This window comes from Glycine soja, chromosome 18, assembly GCF_004193775.1.
Source record: "Glycine soja cultivar W05 chromosome 18, ASM419377v2, whole genome shotgun sequence".
Taxonomy (NCBI): domain Eukaryota; kingdom Viridiplantae; phylum Streptophyta; class Magnoliopsida; order Fabales; family Fabaceae; genus Glycine; species Glycine soja.
In genome coordinates, this window is record NC_041019.1 from 5864181 (window position 1) to 5875719 (window position 11539).

An 11539-nucleotide genomic window follows, 5' to 3' on the forward strand; every position below is an offset into this window, starting at 1 on the left:
TTATAGCTACTATATATACATATTTTACCTCATTCACATCTTCACGAGTGATATAAGGAACTAAGAAGTCTTAATTAATTTTGGTGCGCTTCAAATGACACACCACACCATGGAGGAGGACTTGAACATCTTGGAGGTTAACACTGAGCCTTGCAACAACAATGCTATTACAAGTGCAAAGATTGCACCACCACAGGGAAAGAACCTTAGTCCAAATGTAACAAAGAAGTGTCTATTTCTGGTCACCAAACTTCGCTTCCAAATGCTCGGCAATTTCACAACCAATTTGCGAGAGGTCATTTTTGGGACTAAGCTTGCAGTGCTTTTTCCTGCTGTCCCTTTAGCTGTTGTTGCAGATTTTTATAAACTTGGAAGAGTAAGTATGAAACAGACTGTTCCATTATTTTCAAGTTAATTACTTCTTACATATATACCATGTCAATGTACTAATTAGCTTACATAGATATGATGATAATACCCAAATTGGCATCAGGATTGTTTATTAACTTGAGAATGTTATAAATTCACCGCAATGGGCCTAGTGGTAAGAGGCTAATAGGATATAATTTACACAAGTTGTTAAAATTTCTTATTGGTAATAGGGTTAATTAAGTTTTCAGTCTTTTAATTTTTTAGCTTCTAATTTTTAGTTTTTTTAAATTTCTTATACAAATTTTATTCTTTTATTAATTTTCTGTCAATAATTTTAGTCTTTCTAAATTTTTTGTCTGTTTTTAGTTTTTTGTTTATTTTTATTGTTCAAAATTAGTCCGTTATTGGTTTGTGAATTTTTAATCCCTTGTTTATTTTATATTTGGAATTATTTTTTAGCAATAAAAATAAATAAAGGGCTAAAGATGGATAAAAAGTTTTGGAGGGTCTAAAAATGATAACGGAAAATTAATGAAGGACTATAAGTTACCAAAAATATTTTCAGGGACCAAAATTTTTAATATGAAAAAGTTGAGGGACTAAAAATTTAATTCCCTAATTAATAATATGACCTATTATAATGGTTCTCTTGGCCATAAATTATTTCAGATAATGATCTTTTTGCTTAAGTGATATTTTTAAATACTATTTAAACATTTTATCTAAGAAAGATAATTTCTGAAAAAATTATTATATGGTCTAAGATCATTTGGTTTCAATAATTCTAGCTAATATATTTTTTTTAGGTCACATGTCATTGTTGTGAAATATCCATCAATTCTATCGATAACTAATCTTTATAAAAAAATATAAACAACCATTTTTATATCACAAGTAGTCAAGTTTTTTAATTTATGAAAAGTAGCTACATGTCATGTGATGTTACCAGATCAAACAGTAATTTTTCGTAGTTTCAGATAGTGGTTAGACAAGCTAAAGTAGATTGCTCAATAAGTGTTGTAGGAGTAGTAGTTTTGGCACATTAGATAGCACTTGCTCAAAAGCTTTAGTGAAGTAACTAATTACATATATTTAACTACTTTTCTGCCATAGCCTTGGATTTTTGCTTTGAGCCTACTTGGACTCACCCCTCTAGCTGAACGTGTCAGCTTCCTTACTGAGTAAGTTTGCATCTCACTTCCTATATTAACATCATATAGTCACTACAAATTTATATATCAGTTCATGTTTTAATACTTTTAATCTGTTTGATTTTTCTCTCGAAATTGAAGGCAAATTGCGTATTACACTGGCCCCACAGGTAAAAACTAAATCATATTAATCTCTCATGATTTTCATACAATAATGGTAATTGAAAAATACAATGCAGCATTAAGCTTTTCTTACTAATATTGTGTGACAATGGAAAGTGGCTGAATATTTTTCAGTTGGAGGGCTTCTGAATGCAACCTGTGGTAATGCAACTGAGATGATCATATCTTTGCTAGCACTTCACCAAAACAAAGTAAATGTTGTGAAGTTCTCTCTGCTGGGATCTATTTTCTCAAACCTTCTATTAGTTCTTGGAAGCTCACTCCTTTGTGGTGGCTTAGCCAACCTTAGGAAGGAACAAAGATATGACAGAGTATATAAGGCTTCTTACCTTCTTGTTTCCATAGTTTGAAAATTGGTTAAATTAACGAGTAGGTCCCTAGACTATATGGGAATTTTTAATTAGGTCCTAAACTAAAAAAGATTGTAATTGAGTCCTTGATCTTGTAAATTTTTTTATAATTAAGTCCTTGAAATTAGTTTGCGGTAGCTTGAAACCATCAGAAAGTGGCAATATGTGGCAGTTTTAAAAATCTTATGGACTCAATTGCAAACATTTTAAAAGATTAAGGACTCGATTACAAATTGTTCAATTTAAGGACCTAAATAAAAATTCCTAAATAGTTTAGGGAATTAATTTAACCTTGAAAATTTTCTCACTGTTTAATATTCTTGTCGTCCCTGAATTTGTTTTGTTATTTGGTGATTGAATGAACAGAAACAGGCAGATGTAAACTCACTACTTTTGTTGCTGGGGTTGCTATGCCATTTGCTGCCATTACTGCTCAGATATGCCTTAGCAGGAGAATATCCTTCTATAGCCACTAGTAATCTACAATTGTCAAGAGCAAGCAGCATTGTTATGCTTCTAGCATATGCTGGATACATCTTTTTTCAATTAAAAACACATCGACAACTTTTTGATGCACAAGAGGTGATTGATATTTAAGCTTTAAATAGAGTAATTTGATTGGCTTCATCATTTCTACTAATTACAATGTCTAGAAAAATAAAAATGTTACCCAATATATGACAATAATTATGACTTGTTAAGGATGCAGAGCAAGCATAAAGAAAATTTTCATTTTTTATAAAATAACTTTGCCTAATATTTTTTGAGTAATATTATTCCAAAACACTTTTTCTATAATATTATTTTTTTTATTCCTCTTCATCACATGATATCAACTATCTTATCCCACACTTCTTATTTATTTGCAATGTGAATTGATGCATTAGTAAACTCTATCATCTTACTTTTTAGTTGTTTTCGTAATGCTATATATATATATATTTTATTTCAATTCCTAATAAAATGACATGTGAGAAAAACATAATTATGCCAAATGACAGTTTTATATTGCACATGCTTATCATGTGTATTTTTTTTATTAATAAATGAATGAATAGGAGAGAAAGAGTATACGGGTGACGATTAGGTGGTAATAAAATAAACTTCAGAATAGCAGAGACAATTTAAATTTCGTGAACACATTGACCTTTAGGCAAATAACAAGCTGAGATATTGAATATACGATTCTCTAATATAGTGATATACAAGTGTTTAAATAAAAATTAGGAAAACAGAAAGCAACCGTTGGAGTCTTCACATAACCAACTTTAGATGTTGACTTTATTTCGTTATGTCTTTCTTAGAATTAGTAAGTTTCACTCTTATGCTAGCTATGACTTCTGGCCTAATAATAAATACTACTTGATATGACAAGTGAAATTAATAACAATGAAAGGATTATTAGCAACTATCTTTTTTATTTTTTTTAATATTCTTAGCAACTATCTGATAAAGCAATTTGTTTTAACTAATTAGGAACTTGATTTTTCTTAAATGACAAAACTAGATGGAATCCAAAATGGGTTCTAGATACCAATAATCAAAGACAATAAAAAAAATGCTCATCTATGTTGTGATTTGTAGTCATTGCAACACATCAACTTTTGATTTTTAACTTAATAGTAAGTTTTCGACACAATGATAATTATGATTAGGACTTAATCACAGGAAGATGAAAATGAAGATGAAGAGAAGGCTGTGATAGGATTTTGGAGTGCATTTTCTTGGTTGGTCGGTATGACACTTATCATATCTCTGCTTTCTGAATATGTTGTTGCAACCATTGAGGTACATACGGACAAGTACTCTTTTTTTTTTTTTTTTTTTTAACTACATTATTCTTGAAGTGCATAAATTCAGAATTTTCAATGGCTTGAAGTTAGATTAATGGGGTTGTCTATCCTTTCATGCTTAACTAGGCTGCTTCAGATTCTTGGGGCATTTCTGTTAGCTTCATTAGCATAATTTTGTTACCAATTGTTGGGAACGCTGCAGAACATGCTGGCTCAATCATATTTGCTTTCAAGAACAAGTTGGTATGGTTTATAAATCAATTCTTTTGTTAAGCATAAGTTTTAACTTGTATATAAGCTTAATTAGTTTTATCAATTGCCTCTATTTTAAAACTATGCATGAATGTGATTGAAATTATCATGCAGGACATATCTTTGGGGGTTGCTATGGGATCTGCAACCCAAATTTCTATGTTTGTGGTAAGGCTAAACTATTATTGTCTATTATATAAGGCCTAAAGTGTGGACAATAATCTGATGACAACAAATTTTGGTTATCTAATTATTAATGCCAGGTTCCATTTAGTGTGGTTGTTGCATGGATAATGGGTATAGAAATGGACTTGGATTTCAATCTCCTTGAAACTGGGTGTCTTGCTTTTACAATTATTGTTACAGCATTCACTTTGCAGGTAAACTAAGCATAACACTATCTGCATATACATCTGATCACTTTATCTTTTCGCTTTTCTTTCTTAATTTTTTCGCTAATTAAACGATTTTATTGTATGCCATGTAGGATGGAACTTCACACTACCTGAAAGGAGTGGTTCTTTTCCTGTGTTACATCATCATTGCTGCATGCTTTTTTGTTCATAAAACTAGTACTCCACTAATCAGTAAGTATATGTCTTTGCTATTCGAAGTCAAGAAGTTCAATATTATAAAAGTAACATTTTACATTGCCAAAATATTAACAATCGACGTAGAAAAAAACGCGCTATATAAATATTACTTAGTTCGTCTTTGTTAGGGATAAATGTACAAACAATAAAGTAATGACTTTATTTCATTTGTTCCATTCACGGATAAATACCAAAAACATAACTAAATAGCAATTTGAACTACTTTCAAATCAAATGATGGTGGATTTGACCTTGTTAATTATCTGTGTTACAGATCAAGCATAGAGTAGGGTCAATTTCTGAGCTAGACCATAAATTGGTATGGAGAGGTGCATCCCCTTTTAGGTGGAAGCCGTGTCTTTGAAAGTAATGAAGGCTTGGAGGTCCTCAAGAAAGTCAGAAAACCATAGAAGATAGATTTGAATGTTTCCCTATAATAAGGTATATACAGACTACAGTGTGGCATTTGGGGTTATTTGAAAACCCTTTTCCTTTCCTTTAATTAACTTTTCCATGTTTCCCGCTTACTCCATAATGATACCCATTTATTTTTCATTCAATGTAGAAAAACAATAAACAGCAAATAAAGAATGTTGCCTTATTTATTGCCTTTATTATTAAGAAACACCCTTTAAGTTTTCTCTTTACGATTTGATTCACTTTATTTATAAAAAGAGTACATACATTAATATTATAAGGATTTTTTACTCCATAGTTCAATCACATCTTTCATAATTTTTATTGATGGATAGTGTAAAAAAATTTATATTAATTGTACTAGAAATTAAACTCATTTATAAAACATTATGTGTGGAAATATTTTTCTTTTAATAGGGCCTCTTCAAAGAGATAGGTGCCACTATCGTCCCCGGTTGAAAAAAAAAACTCACAAAATCCCAAGGTGCCACATAAAAAATGTTCAAGGAAAAGGTCATATTGAAAATCACGATAGAGATTAGAGAATTGCAAACACAAATTTAATTTAATAAAAGGATTAAAAGTGTTTATTTGACTATTTAAACTAATCACTTACTAATCACATGTGCGTCTAACTACAATCACTAACTATTTAAACTAATGATCAACTAACTCAACTATATTTGTAATAGATGCTGAAATCTAAATTTAATAGAATGAATAAAAGCATATTACAAGTCCAAAACACGGCTTATATAGATTAAGAAAAAATTATGAACCACTAAATGATCCCATGATGATGTGCATCTACCTATAATCGCCAATTTAAACTAATCATCAACTTACTCAACTATATTATAATATGTAGTTTCACATAATATTATGCCTAATATTTTTTTCATTGCTAAAAAAAACCTTTTAACTCAAACAATTTATAAATTTAAGTAATAATTTACTCTTTCGTCTTAATTTTTAATTGCCCGAAAAATTGGGTAAGGTGTTTCCGTTGTATATAAAAAATTTGTTAGCTTAATGTTTTCCAACATTACTAGTGTGACACTCTCTATCGCAACATACATATTTATATAATATCATACATTAAAATACATAATTAATTAAAATAATTTTATTCAATAAACATAAAGAAACTCACGTGAATAAAAAGTTCATATTCGTGTTAATTACCAAATTAAAAACTTATTAAATAAGGGTAGGAAAACATCTTTGGCCCAAAACAAGGTCATCCAATTTTTTTACAAAAGAAAACAAGTTAAGCAGTGAAATAACATGTTCAGAACATTATGCAAATAATACAAAAACTTATGTCTCAATGTCACGTTCTATTAGAGCATTGTGTTCCAGCGTTCTCTAGCATGAAGTTCTCCATAGCCATCCACCTAATCATCTGCTCCCATGAACACAAAGTTCGAGATCATCACAGGATCTAAACATAAACAACACACAAAGAGTGAGTTATCGCATTCCTAACTAATAAAGAGAAATAGAACAACATAGATATACATATCATATACATGAAATGGAGCTTACTTAAATACAACTCATGTCATTCCATCACTTATCGCGTGACATCACATCTCACACATTTTCACATCATTCACGTACTCAAGGATTAAAACACAATATCACTCAACCAATCAATATCGATCTATACATGCAACAAATATACTAAGACTCAATCCTATATATAAGTGGTACCATGTCACTGAAAAATTTCATCGGACACTAAGGAGTACATGACAAGACAGACCACATACTGTTAAGTCAAGTCTCTCTCACTAGGTAAAATCATAGGAAAACCAGTCAATGTTATTTTGTTTTGAGAGAATGTTCCAACCATATGGAATCAACATTGGCTTCAAGAAACATCCAAACCGAGTGTATTTATCCCCAAGGCCTACACTCCGAAGAGTCCATCAGGGCCTCTCCCTCCTAATTCAGGTCCAACCCAAAAAACATTTTAACACACAAACTCTATCTATGAATTATACAAAACACATGACTCCTCAATTGTTTTCAAAATAATTTTAACTTGTCGCGTCTTAAAGTGATTAAATTCGTCAGGTTCCCCCAATGGATCCATCAGAATACTTATTGTGCATTAACTCGTTGCTCTTAAAAGGTCTTAGAGTCGTGTGATTGTATGGTTCATAGCTCACAACTCGATGCATACAACATCTCAATACACATGTGTGATCTCACAATTTAACGCATATTCAACTTGTCACTTACACATAGTTCATCATACTTCCATAATCCCTAGACAACATAGTCGTCACGCCTTAGACATTATATACATGTCACACAATAATAATATTAATATGTTATGTTCATACGATTAAACCCTTCAAACAATTTCACATAATTATATAAAATCAAAGGTATCAAAATCATAAGTCAAAAACATGAAAACACTAAGAACACTTAATTTTATCAACCAATTCGCATCAGGGCATTAATTGGCCTGTCAAACATAACAATCTCGTAATTATAATCATAAAGGAAGAATCACAATATAGTAAACTTCCCAAAATAAATCCCAATTTGATGCCTAAGGATCCCTACACATGTTCATTCTAATTCCAATTGCGATAAACTCATCTCTTACCTCTAAGCGGGCTCACATGTGTAGTCTGGCAGTGATAATGACATCTCTAGCAGTTTCCTAAGATTCCTCTGATTGCTCTGCTAGGATTTTCAAGCGTTAGAGAGAAAGAGAAAGGATTAGAGTATCCATTTCACCGTCTTCGTGCGAGGGACATTGCTCTCACCAAAGATACTATTTCGGAAATTCCAACGGTGGAGATCTACGAAAATAAGTTTTGAATCGCGTTTTTGAATTTCATGACGATCTAACGGTTAACGAGTCTGAGATTGTAGTTTTCGTGGAACAGGTTTGGGTGTATGTGGAAAAAGAAAAGTTTCGTGTGAGGGACATCTTTCTCACCACAGACGTTATTTCACAAATTCTAATGTTGAGGATGTGCGAAAATGTGTTCCAAACCTGATGTTCAAATTTCACAACGATTCAACAGTTATCGAGTCTGGAATTATAATTTTACTAGGACAAATTTGAGTGCGAAAAAAAGAGAAGGTTTTGAGAAAGGGAGAAAGGAAAACGAATTTGAGAGGAATAAAAAGCATAGAAATATATCGTAAATGTAAAAATTGATATAATATGTCTCTATTTAAAATTAGGGTACTCTTAATCTATTATTTACTATATTTTTTTATTATTTTATAGAAAAAGAACTTTATTTTACTCCATATTAAATGAATCAATAAAACATCATTTTTATGTTCTAAGAACATATATTTATTTTATTTACTTTAAAATTATTATTTTAATTAATAAAACTATTTCTTCTTATTTATTTAATTTATAAAAATCTCATTATTTTTTAAAATTTTATTTATTTTTAAATAAAATCATTTTTAATTTATTTTTTGAAAAATGGAGTGTTGCAACTATTCTCACAAGATGATGGCACACGGTTTCCTCCAAACTAAAAGGAATAATCATTGTACTTTTGAATCATAAACCCTATATATAATCACACCCTTTTTTTTTATCTTTTAAGCAACAAGGTGCTCCACATAGTGTAGGAGTAGGACTAACATCAGAAATAAACTTTTTACATGTATTTAGATAAAATAAAACAAAATGGACTAAAAAATATATAAATCAAACTTTTTGAAAACTCTTGGCGTCTAATTTTTTTCATACATACGAATGAACTAATCTATTAGAGCTTAATTAGAAAGTTGTTTTAATAGGATTTCACTATTAACAAATTCTCATAAATTAGAAACAAATTTAAATTGATTTTAGTTCACCTTTCTCCACTTTGCTCATAAGCCTCAAAGACTTCGCTCGCAACTAGATTTTTTAAAATAATTTCTAGACTAGAAAGAAGAGGAAGACCTACATTCATGTATAGTGTGACCATATATTTATTAATGATGGAGTTCCCTGGGCATTAGGTAGTGTAGTTAGTTATATATATTATTGGCATAACACGCTAATATATATGTTATTTTAACTTGCTTGTAACCGCAACGCCAGCATTGGAACGGCCATAGGCACAACCTGCCGGTTGAATTTGGAACTCAACACTCCTTGTTGCCTCCACCTATTTCCAATAGCCAATTAAGTGGTTTGGTCAAATTTTATTCAATTCATAAAGTTGATTTAAGAAATTGATTTTTGTGAATATATGTTTTCTTATACATATAAACACGGAAATCAATCATTTGATCAAAGGACATAATTATCTTGTTAATATGGTCGTTGGTAATGAAGTACATAGTTGTAGCTAGGCATTGAAGAACGCTATAAAATAACACCCTCATGTCTCTTATCTTGGCAACAACCAGCATCTATCTTACTTGGAATTTTAAACTCAAACGGCTACCTTACAAGTCATAACTATGCCAGCCCAGAAACACTCCTCAAAAGAAGAGCAATATAAACAACAAGCTGATTGGTGTTAGGACAGTTAGAAAGCCCACATTATTGCTACTCCAAGTTGCAAATATGCACGCAATGAGGCACCACATTCATTAGTATAAAATGGTTTCAATTTGGAAGGGAGGGTCAGCATCTAGAGCCCCCCATGTGGCAATGGCAGCAACCATAGAGACAAGCAGCTATGTTGCTATCATCTTTGGGGTCACTGGACTTGTTGGGAGAGAGTTGGCTAGGAGGCTTCTTTTAGAACCTTCTTGGAAGAAGGTTTATGGCATAGCTAGAAACCCAGAAACACCACCAACCCTTATTATAAGCCCTTGTTACCATTTCATTTCTTGCAATTTGCTGAACCCTTTGGAGACTCAGAAGAAGCTGTCTGGCTTGCAAGATGTGACTCATGTGTTTTGGGTAACATGGGCCAGCCAGTTCCCATCAGAGACACAAGAAAGTTGTGACCAGAACAAGGCCATGATGTGCAATGCTTTGAACTCTATGGTCTCAGTAGCTAAGAATCTAAAGCATGTTTCCCTTCAAACAGGAACCAAGCACTATGTGTCACTGCATCCCCCCTTTGATGAAGAGAAGTTCCACTATTACTACTACCATGAAGAGTTCCCCAGAATGAGCAGATCCCTTAACTTCTACTATGCCTTGGAGGATTTGCTCATGGAGAAATTGAGTGGTAAGGTGTCTTGGTCTGTGCATAGGCCTGGTTTGTTGTTTGGTAGTTCTGTTAGGTCATTTTATAACTTCATGGGGAGCTTGTGTGTTTATGGGGCTATTTGTAAACATTTGAGGCTCCCTTTTGTGTTTGGGGGGACAAGGAAGTGTTGGGAGGAGTCATATATTGATGGATCAGATGCTAGGCTTGTAGCTGATCAGCACATTTGGGCAGCCACAAATGGTGACATAATTTCCATCAATGGCCAAGCCTTCAACTCAATCAATGGCCCAAGTTTCACTTGGAAGGAGATTTGGCCTATTGTTGGGAAGAAAATGGGAGTGCAAGTCCCACAAGACATGGTTGTGGAGAGCTTTTGGTTTTCAAAAGCCATGACTGGGAAGGAGGAAGTTTGGGAAGAGATTGTGGAGGAAAACGGGTTGGTTCACACGACTGTTGAGAATTTGGCCAATTGGGAGTTTTTAGATGCCTTGTTTCGTTTCCCTTTGAAACTCTTGGGATGCAGAAATAAAGTTGATGGACTTGGTTTTGGTGCAAGGTACAAGACATTGAATTCAATATTGTATTGGATTGATTGCATGAGAGATGAGAAGCTAATTCCCTAGAGGCTTCGTATTGCTAGCTTTGACTTGAACTTTGAAGATGTGTTTGGTAACAGAAATTTATGGAGCACCAGAAGATGATGGGGTTTTCCTTAAGAAAATTAGTGGCAGGGTGTGCTTTGCATGTGCTGGTTGACTAGCCCTTTATTGCTGCATAGTTTACTAGTTTATATACAGATGGAATCACCCAATTTAATAATGTATATAACTTATTTTCTACATTACTGTCCCCTGGTGTCACTTATGTGTGGCTACAGGTGGAGGGGTTGCTTTGTCTTCACTTTCCACATTTTCTTTTTCTTCTGTTTTTGCAGTAATCATATAGTAATTAAAAAAAAATTCTCTAAGATAACACGGTGTATCAAATGTTCAGGTTGTTCTCTTTTAAGTCCTTTCTTCTGGTCATATTTGAGACCATGTTAATTTGAGTAATGCTGTATCAAATGTTCAACACGGTATATTGCTTTTTCATTTCAATACTTACAAATTAAAAGGTAATATATTCAATATCTTACAAATATAAAAAGTATTCAATATTTTTTACATTTAGTGACTAGGAAAATTTATAAGATTAGGAAGATAGGAAATTATTCTAATTAAATGAAAGAGCTTCTAAGGTAGAGACCAATTTGACCATTAGCACCATATGTAGACA

At 32.2% G+C, this 11539-nt stretch overlaps 2 protein-coding genes across 2 annotated transcripts; both read left to right on the forward strand.

Moving 5' to 3' along the window:
- LOC114395404 (vacuolar cation/proton exchanger 3-like) lies at nucleotides 1–5308 on the forward strand. Its single transcript, XM_028357179.1, has 11 exons — nucleotides 1–376; nucleotides 1486–1553; nucleotides 1665–1693; nucleotides 1821–2017; nucleotides 2423–2638; nucleotides 3725–3844; nucleotides 3976–4092; nucleotides 4216–4269; nucleotides 4365–4481; nucleotides 4589–4688; nucleotides 4969–5308. Exons 1-11 carry the CDS (start codon nucleotides 95–97, stop codon nucleotides 4977–4979), a joined length of 1311 nt encoding a protein of 436 aa, XP_028212980.1. The 5' UTR covers nucleotides 1–94; the 3' UTR covers nucleotides 4980–5308.
- Nucleotides 5309–9443: 4135 nt separating this feature from the next.
- LOC114395746 (iridoid synthase CYC2-like) lies at nucleotides 9444–11255 on the forward strand. Its single transcript, XM_028357590.1, has one exon. The coding sequence runs from the start codon at nucleotides 9703–9705 to the stop codon at nucleotides 10885–10887; it is 1185 nt and encodes a 394-aa protein (XP_028213391.1). The 5' UTR covers nucleotides 9444–9702; the 3' UTR covers nucleotides 10888–11255.
- The last annotated feature ends 284 nt before the right edge of the window (nucleotides 11256–11539 follow it).

Coding starts and splice junctions, on each gene's coding strand:
- LOC114395404 (XM_028357179.1), top strand. CDS start 95: ATGACACACCACACCATGGAGGAGGACTTGAACATCTTGGAGGTTAAC. Junction 2,018..2,422: donor AGGAACAAAGATATGACAGA/GTATATAAGGCT, acceptor TTGAATGAACAG/AAACAGGCAGATGTAAACTC. Junction 3,845..3,975: donor ATGTTGTTGCAACCATTGAG/GTACATACGGAC, acceptor ATGCTTAACTAG/GCTGCTTCAGATTCTTGGGG.
- LOC114395746 (XM_028357590.1), top strand. CDS start 9,703: ATGGTTTCAATTTGGAAGGGAGGGTCAGCATCTAGAGCCCCCCATGTG.